General features: G+C 40.5%; 1 protein-coding gene across 1 annotated transcript in view; it reads left to right on the forward strand.

The window, feature by feature from the left end:
- MYBBP1A (MYB binding protein 1a) overlaps positions 1-9,725 on the forward strand; it is a 75,191-nt gene that overhangs the window by 23,024 nt on the left and 42,442 nt on the right. The window contains exons 14-18 of the mRNA XM_029287216.1: positions 492-646; positions 1,781-1,876; positions 4,209-4,370; positions 5,798-5,962; positions 7,287-7,444. Coding sequence (XP_029143049.1) covers positions 492-646; positions 1,781-1,876; positions 4,209-4,370; positions 5,798-5,962; positions 7,287-7,444 — 736 coding nt within the window. The remainder of the gene's footprint in view (positions 1-491; positions 647-1,780; positions 1,877-4,208; positions 4,371-5,797; positions 5,963-7,286; positions 7,445-9,725) is intronic.

Raw genomic sequence — 9,725 nt, forward strand, 5'->3', positions numbered from 1 at the left:
AGCAGGACTGGCCTAAGGGTGATCTTAATTTGGTTTTAAAATAATTTTAAAAAAGAAAAGGCCAATAATTTAATATTCTATTTTAATTACATTTTAAATTTAGTATTTTGTATTTGTACCTGTTTTAGATGGCTGTAAGCCGCCCTGAGTCCGCTGGGAGAAGGGCGGGATAGAAATTTAATAAATAAATAAATAAATAGATAGATAGATAGATAGATAGATAGATAGATAGATAGATAGATAGATAGATAGATAGATAGATAGATAGATAGATAGATAGATAGATAGATAGATAGATAGATAGATAGATAGATAGATAGATAGATAGATAGTTGCATTGGGATGGTGGCTTCTAAAATTTCCAACCAGTGTGATGACTGCTGATTTGGAGATCTATCCCAAATTATCTGGAGGACGTAAGATTTGGAAAGACTAATCTAGGAACATCAGTGCGATGATGTGGTTTTCTTTGCTTTGTTTTGTTTGCTCAGATGGTGAAGAAGAGCCAGCGTGGGTTGAAGTGATCGTGGAAGTTCTACTTTCTCTCCTGGCTCAGTCTAGTGGGCTGATTCGACGGGTCTGTAAAAATGTGTTTGGACTCGTCTGCCAACACATGACAAAGGGTGCTCTGCAGCTCATCCTAGACGTGAGTCTTTTGAGAGTGCTTGATACTCTGCCTGGAATATAAAGCCTTAGATTAGGGCAGTGGTTCTCAACCTTTTTAATGCCGCGACCCCCAACCGGTCGTAAGTCGAGGACTAAACCGGTCGTAAGTCGAGGACTAAACCGGTCGTAAGTCGAGGACTAAACCGGTCGTAAGTCGAGGACTAAACCGGTCTTAAGTCGAGGACTACCCAACCGGTCGTAAGTCGAGGACTTTCCCTGCCCGGGAGCGCCGCGCATGCGGGGTTCCGCCCCCTGTGCCGGCCGAGGCGTAACTGGCAAGCGGCAGAGACGGAGCAGGCCGACCACCAGCTGGCCCAGCCCAAGGGAGGTAAGGCACCCGCCGGAAAAGGGGGAAAAAATGGCGGACAGCCTTGCTTGGCGACCCCCGTGAAATGGTCGATCGACCCCAAATGGGGTCGCGACCCATAGGTTGAGAACCGCTGGATTAGGGAAACCTAGCTTCAAAACCCCATATGGCCATGAAGCTCACTGGATGATTTGGTTTAGTTTTTTATATCTAAGTAGGAACATATTTACAGGTTTGCTTTGAATGTAAAATTAGAGAATGGGACAAGCCTTTGCTGCTCTTTGAAAGAAAAGGTGACAGTTATTTTGATAATATGCTTCAACCATCAGACATCATAATAGAAACTTTAATTCATGGTTAAATATCTTTATGCATGGATATAGATGAACTGATACAACTTCCACGTACAATGGGGAATAAGCAGCTTATTGACCATGCCAAGATCTCGTTAACATTATTTTGTTTTGGATTTTATCCTGTTTATTATTATTATTTATAAATAAGGTGGTGACTTCCTCCTATTTTCCTCCACAAAAACTCAGTGAGGTGAATTGTGCTGAGAGAGACAGTGTCGGGCCAAAGTCAACTTTCATGCCTAAAGCGGGACTAGAACTACAATCTCCCAGTTTCTAACCTGGTGCCACTTGACTAGCAAGGTTACAAATGTTCAGGAGCAACTACAGTAGAAAACTGCAGGATCCTGTCAGGCAAATGTGTGTTGTTGCAGGCCTGCTCTGAGAAGAGGCTGCGTTGTTGCTTTTCAGAGATAATGCAGTGGAATTTGATAAAAATAAAATTCTCCCTTAGGTTCTCAATCCGCAACAAGACCAGGATGAAGAAAGTGCTGTTGTCGTAATGGAAGAAGCAGAGAAGAAGAGAAAGAAAATTTCCCCCCAAAATATGGTAAGTCCTATTATTGTGAAAGATAATTGTCCACATGGTCCAAAGTCAACAATCCAATATTAAAATAGGCCGCGACTAAAAGAAGAAACAGATGGAAGTTATATCCTGCCCAAACAGAATTGCTTCCAACCCATCACATAGACAACTGGGAAAAAGAAGTGCAAACGTGTGAATATTGGTTGTAAAATAAATGGAGCTCGCATTGATGCCCAGCAATCTCTAGAATTCTTTCATTGTTGTTTTATAGTTTGGCTACAATAAGTGAACTATTGTTTATCTTGGGAAATAGGCTCTTGAGTATTTCGCTTTGTCATCCAAGAGAATCCTGACAACTATGTTCAGTATAATATTGATCTCAAATCTTTATGGATTTCCACAGTACTAAGACATGGTTTACTTTAACCATGGTTTGTGCAATGAGTCAGAGTTGACTGGGTTCATATAAAATGAACCATAATTGGCTGAGTTCATATAAAGTTCTAAGCTAGGATGAAACAGATGATGTTATAATAATTAAATGCAATATTTGAGTCCTGTTTGAGGCCATCCACTTTCTTTGAGTAGCACAACTTATGCTAACCAGCTGAACCTAAGCTCTTTAATAAAGCATGTTACAGATACCTTGACTTATGACCACAATTGGATACAGAATTTCCATTGCTAAAAGCAAGGCAGTTGTTAAGTGAGTCACATTTGATTTTACAACTTTTTTTCACCATGGTTATTAAGCGAATCACTGCAGATGTTAAGCGAATCATGTAGTTGTTAAATGAGTCTGGCTTCCCTCATTGACTTTGCTTGTCAGAAGCCAGCTGGGAAGGCTGCAAATGAGGATCACATGACCGGAGAGCCCTTCAGCCCTTGTAAATACATGCCAAAATTTGGGTCAAGCACCCAAATTATGATCACGTAATTATGGGGATTCTGCCATGGTCATAAGTGCAAGGACTGTCATAAGTCACTTTTTTTCAGTGCTGTTGTAACTTTGAATGGCCACTAAATGAATGGTTGTAAATTGAGAGCTACCTGTAGTTGAAAAAGTGCTATCAGACTCCTTATTTTTGGCTGTCGTAGACTAATGTAGCTCTTCTACATGCATTGTCTAGTCCAGGGGTCCCCAACCCCCGGTCGTGGACCTGTACCAGGCGTGGCATGCCAGCAACCGGTCCGTACAAACAAAGAAAGCCCCATCCGTGGGATGCAGGCAGCACATAAAACCACACCCCCTCCAGTCTGTGGAAAAACCTCTCTCCACATAACTGGTCCCTGGTGCCCAAAAGATTGGGGACCTCTGGTCTAGTCCAATCTAGTATATTGTTGTCAGTTCTGATTAACATAAAACCTCCAGGATTGCAGATAAAAAAGGATCAATTTCATTGTGTGATAACGAATTGACTTTTTACCTGGAGATGCTAGAGATCAGCCCAGAATAATTTTCTTGTGCATTGAGCATTGGTCATTTGCCAAACATTTGGCCCTATTTTTTATTGACATTGGTTAACCATTGCGAGATTTTGCAGATGGGAAACGTGTATTGTTAGAGACAGAAGGATGGGTTGTTTTAAAATAAGTACTTTCATATTGTAGATTAATATTTTCTTATTGTAAGAATCCAACAGATAATTTCTTTGCTGCTTTGGCAGATTGAGCTTGTCTTTGCTGATCTTTCACATTAATAGCAACCTGGTTCATATATTTTGGTAAACCATGGTTTGTTTAATCATATTAAATCAATAAAATATTAAAACATGCACAGCACGTTTATTGATAAGCCATAGTTTATAAATCTTAATGGCTGGCTTTGCAGTACATGCTAAAACTATGCCACAACTAAAGAAACTATCATGGTTTAGTGCAGGGGTGTCCAGCCTTGCCAACATTTAAGACCTGTGGGCTTCAATTCCCAGAATTCTCCAGCCAGCATGGGAGTTGAAGTCCACAGGTCTTAAAGTTGGCAAGGTTGGTTCAGAGCAGGAGTAGGCAACCTTGGCTCTTTTATGACTTCAACTCCCAGAATTCCTGAGTCAGCATGGCTCAGCTTGGAAACCTCTCCCTTTCCCCTCAGCATGGCTGTCTCAGGAATTCTGGGAGTTGAAGTCCATGAGTCATAAAAGAGCCAAGGTTGCCTACCCCTGGTTTAGGGTGATATGGAATCCTGCCCAGTCATTGTAGTTCTTAGGAGTGATTCATTTTCCCTACCCTTCACTTATTTATCTTGATTTATGTGACCTCCCAGTACCACTGTTTCCCTCTTACAGTATGGAAGATTAAACTAAAGAGGAACTAGGAATTACAGCTGAAGGGAAAAAAAAACTATTTTATTATCTGGCAGGAGCAAGGTGAAGAAAGTGGGGAGAGTTCTGATGAAGACAGCTCTGAAGAAAGCGATGAGAGCGACAAGGAGGCTTTGGAGAAAAACAGTGAGGGCGAGGAGGAACCCGACGAAAACTTCCGTGCCATGCTGAGGAATGTTTTACAAGCTGAGAACGCATTGGTAGGTATTGGAGCAGAGGCTTTAGTTTTCACTTAGGTCAGGGGTAGACAACCTTGGCTCTTTTATGACTCGTGGACTTCAACTCTCAGAATTCCGGAGCCAGCATGGCTGGCTCAGGAATTCTGGGAATTGAAGTCCACGAGTCATAAAAGAGCCAAGGTGGCCTACCCCTGACTTAGGTAAACAGTGAGGCTCCTGTGCTGAGAGAAATACAATTCTGCATGAAGAATGCTGGGCTGCGCTGTCTGAAATGGGTACACGGTATTAGAGAAGGTGATGAGCGCCTACTTTCTGCTGGCATTGCTGACTGCTTTAAAAAAAAAAAGTGCGTTGGGACCTTTAATAGCGCTACTGTAGGAATGATATTCGTTTTTTCATTCTTATAGGTAACACATTTTGATTGTGCCAGATCTCAGCCTTGGCCAGCTGGCATTAAAGATCAGCAAAATGGCGCCCATCGTTCTGTGGCTGCTGGTCATTCTTAGTCTTCAGTGGGATGCTTTTTAAAAATGTCCTTCCTGTCTATTTATTTTTTGAAGGTCTTCTTATGTACTTTGCCCAAACTTTGCAGCCTCCTGACATTGAAGAGGGCTGAAAGGTGTTCCATTGTGCAGAACTAGCTAATGGTTCATTTCATATTTATTCATTCTATTTGTACCTTGCTTTTCTTTTAAGTAGTGCACTTTGGTAAACTCATTTCTGTTTTTCTTGCATCAGCAGCCCTCTGAGTAGCTGGGGCTGAAAAGTAGGAACTACCCTAAAATCTTCATATAAACTTTGTGATTGAGTGAGAAATTGAACCTGAATCTTTCCAGACAAACCCATCCCTTTAACCACCATATAATCTTTGCCTATATACACCACATATATTCGTGGATTAGGCCATCTGCAAATAAGCCAATCCTTGAATGTTTAACCAAAATACCATAAAAACCGTGCCATCCATGGATTAGCCAACCTGCGTTTTTAGGGCATTTTGGTTAAGCATTCAAGGGTCTGTTGATCCATGGATGGGCTTATCTACTCGTATATATATGGGAAATATAAATTTAAAAGGATTACTGTATGTACTTGTGGATAGGCCCATATTCAATCACAAAAAAGCTGAGAATTTTAGGTGCCAAAATGGACCTTAAAAATTGGGATTGGCTGAATAAGCCAATCCCAATTTTTAAGGTCCATTTTGGCACCTAAAATTCTCAGCTTTTTTGTGATTGAATATGGTAATACTAAATGCTCCAAGGATACGTTTACTATTGGTTATATGAGTTGAGTTTAAGTATATGGAATAAGTTTGCTATTGGTATGTCGGTGCCTTTCTTCCCACTTGATGTTCTTTTGACATGTTGGACTATAAGTTTTATAATTCATTGCTGGGGTGGCCTTATGAATCTTTGCTTTGTTGTCCTTTTTTTTTTAACATCAAGGAAGGAGATGATAGTGATGAGGATGTGGATGATGAGACTATGATGTCTCTCGATGAGAAGCTTTCATCCCTCTTTACTGAGCAGAAAAAGCGTATCCAGGCCAAGAAAGATGAGAAGGAAAAGTTGCGCAAAGAGAAGATTTTGCGCCGGGACTTCAAAATCAAGGTAAGAATCCAGGTTTTCTGAGTTTATGGCCTATTATGGCTAAGATCAGCACTAATTTCAGCTGTTGGCCAGTCTTGTAAAATCTCCTGCGTGGCATACCATGCCTCCAAATACAAATAATGAATTGAATAAAATCACAAATACATTCATTTTAGAAACAGTTCGAAATTTGTTGGAATAGTAGGACATCCCCAATCCCCTCCCCAAAGCGATAATGTGCAATCCTTTTTTTTGGTTGGGAACAATTATTTTAAGAACTTTGTTTATAACAGTGTTTCTCAATCCTGGCAACTTAAAACATATGTGGATTTCAACTCCCATAATTCCATAGCGAGCTATGCTGGCTAGGGAATTCTGGGAGTTGAAGTCCACACAGCTTCAAATGGCCAGGGTTGAGAAACACTGGTTTATAATTTCTAAACTGTCAAAAGGCTATTGCCATCTTTTAATTAGGTCAAATTAGGGATCCCAGTGACAGCATGGACAATTGTTCATAGATCTAACCTATCTCCAGTAATCTCGCTTATTTTTCTGTAGCTATTCAGATGATATCTTTCGATTTATCCACTTACTTTATCCATGGTTTTTTCTTTTACTTTCTTAAACTTTGCCAAACAATAATTTGTTCTATTCTATCTTCCATATATGTACTCAAATTGTGTGAGTTGCTGCTTACTGATCATCAGCTGACTTTATTTGATCCATATCTGATTGATTGGTTCTTCTTGGTAGCTGTTTCCAAATTTCTGTATCACAGAGATCCTATCTTTCTATCGGTTTTAGTCTCCAGTTTTTGTGGCTGTATGTTCCCATTGTAAAGATAATTGCTTTAACATTTCAGTTTTGGTGAGGCTGTCACTGTAGTGTCCTTATCCTTTATGAACTTGTTTAATAATCTCCTTTCTCTCTAACCTTTCAATCTTTTTGTTTTTTAATTCCCCAGCCCACCATCCATCTTTATCTGTTCTTGAGCCCAGGAAAACAAAACTTTCATTTTCACTTCTTTGCTGTCAGTTGGGCTATTTTAATTATGTTTCAAGTATTACTATAAACTGGAGAGGGATATTTAATTAGCAATTCTTTTTTTGGCTAACAACCAAAATAATTTTTTTTGTCAAACTATTTGAAAAACACTGAATTGTACGCTTGGTTGGTTTGTGGTTTTTTTTTGAACTTCATAAATGTCTTTCATGGATTACATGTTAATCAGCGAAGGAGTTCAACCATGGATTCCTTCTGCATAACTCTTTCCAGATTTTTGTTTCTCCCATAGTGGTTGGGCTGCTGTTAATGTGATGCATATCACTGTTTATTTCTCATTCAGATCCTGGATTTGGTTGAATTATTTCTGATGAAGCAGGCAGGGAATCCTCTTGTTTTCAATGTCATTGATCCCCTTCTTTCTGTGATTGAGCACAGTATGAGCTCAGACTCTAACAAGCAAGAACAAGATTATCTCCGGAAGACTGCAGATATTTTCACGTGAGTTTCAGAGAAGCATTCAGGCTTGTATGTGTCTGAGAGAATGGGGGGAGGGCAGGGGGAAGGGAGAGAAAGAGAAAATTATAGACATGCCAAGTGACGTGTGCCGACTCAGGGATTTTTTTTTTTAGTCATCTTGATCTGAACTTAATGCAGTTCTCTAGACCAGTGTGTTGCTCAACCTGAGCAACTCTTAAGATGGATGGACTTCAAGTCCCATGCTGGCTAAGGAATTCTGGGAGTTGAAGTCCACGTGCCTTAAAATTGTCAAGGTTGAGAAACACTGCTCTAGACCACCGTTTCTCAACTTCAGCGACTTTAAGATGTATGGCCTTCAGCAAATTTCTCCAGAATTCCCCAACCAGCATCTTAAATCTGATGAGGTTGAGAAACACTACTCTAAAGTATTTTTCCTCAGTTTGACATTTTCTGATCTGTTGAACTGTTAATTTCCAGAAAGTTGAAAATAATGTTGAAGATAATGGAAGTTATACTTTAACAACCAGTTAAATGATTTCTTTGCCTTCAGAAATTGTGGGCACTCCATTCACTGGAGATTTTAAAGAAGAGACTAGACAGTCATTTGTCTGAAATGGTATAGGTTCTCCTGCTTGAGCAGGGGGCTGGACTAGATGACCTCCAAGGTCCCTTCCAGTTCTGTTCTGTTCTGTTCTGTTTAGAAGATTCCGAACTGGAGTAGATTTGTCTAAATTTATACAGGTTGTCCTTGATGTATGACCACAATTGACCCCAAAGTTTATGCTGTTAAATGAAACATTTGTTAAGTGAGTTTTGCCCTGTTTTATGACCTTTCTTGCCACGGTTGTTAAGTGAATCATTGCAGTAGTAACACAATTGTTTAAGTGAATCTGTTTCCCCATTGTCAGAAGGTCGCAAAAACTGTTCACATGACCCCAGGATACTGCAACCATGATAAATATGAACCAGTTGCCAAGCATCCAAATTTTGATCACGAGACCATGGCGAAGCTGCAATGACCGTGTGAAAAATGGCCATAAGCCACTTTTTTCAGTGCCGTTCTAACTTTGAATGGTCCCCAAATAAACTGTTGCAAGTCAAGGACTATCTCTATATGCAACTTTTCTAAGGTGTGGATCAAACTTAGTGAACTCCAAGTGAGGGATATGTGATGGCTGCGCTCTCCAAAAGAGTGGGTGGGACGAAGACTTAAGTTTTATTTCATTCTAAAAGGTAGTCTCTGACTTACAACCATTTGTTTAGTGACCATTCGAAGTTACAACAACACTGCAAAAAGTGGCTTACAATCAGTCCTCATACCCGTGTTTCCCCGAAAATAAAACTGGGTCTTATTTTTTTTTTTTTGCCTCCAAAAGAGGCACCAGGTCTTATTTTCAGGGGTTAGGGGCACCGACAGCCCCGCCCAGCTGGCCCACTTGTTCTGACTGCATTCCGGCCTGCATTTTGCATTCCATCCTTTCTGGAAGGCCTATGCAGCCGAGCACCAAGCTAGGTACTGTGACTGAGAAATGCAGGCCTGGCTGCAGAAGACGCCACAGAAGAAGTGGGCTAGCGAGGAGAGGCCTGGCTGCAAGGTGAGTTGGTGCGGGACGCATGGGGCAGCTCCACACCCCCACCCTAGCTTGATTTTTAGGTGTGTGCCTTACCCCAAAACTAGGGCTTATTTTGGGGGTAGGGCTTATATTAGACCCACCCCCAAAAAGCAAGCTAGGGTTTATTTTCAGGGTAGGCCTTACTTTCGGGGAAACAGGGTACTTACAATCCTTTTAGCATGTACACTGTCACATGATCAGAATTTAGATACTTGACAACCGGCATATATTTATATTTTTTGGAGAGTCCAGGGTATTGTGATTGCCATTTGTGACTTTCCCAGCTGCTTCTAGCAATGGGCGATTTGCTTAATGAGCATGTGGTTCACTTAACAACTGCAGCGATTTGTTTAAGTACCATGGCAAAAATGTCATAAAATTGGGCATAATTTACTTAAACAACTGCATTATTTAGCAACGGAAATTCTGGTCTTAATTGTGGCTGTAAGTTGAGGAGCCTCTGGACTCAGATTTAGTTATGGCTAGAAATAATTCATATTATTACTTCCCAGTTATATTTTTAATGGCTTCCTTTTTCCATCATGTTAAGACACTGGAATTTGGTAGCAGTTTTGGAGTCCTCTGAGAGCTGAATACGAGCCTTTAGTGCATCAGCTCCCAACCTTTTCTATACCCGGCACCCCTAGAATGCTTCTGATATATTCTCGCACCTCTTACAAAAGTTTGAA

Source organism: Protobothrops mucrosquamatus, unplaced genomic scaffold (genome assembly GCF_001527695.2).
Source record: "Protobothrops mucrosquamatus isolate PMUCROS unplaced genomic scaffold, P.Mucros_1.0 scaffold_256, whole genome shotgun sequence".
Classification (NCBI taxonomy): Eukaryota; Metazoa; Chordata; class Lepidosauria; order Squamata; family Viperidae; genus Protobothrops; species Protobothrops mucrosquamatus.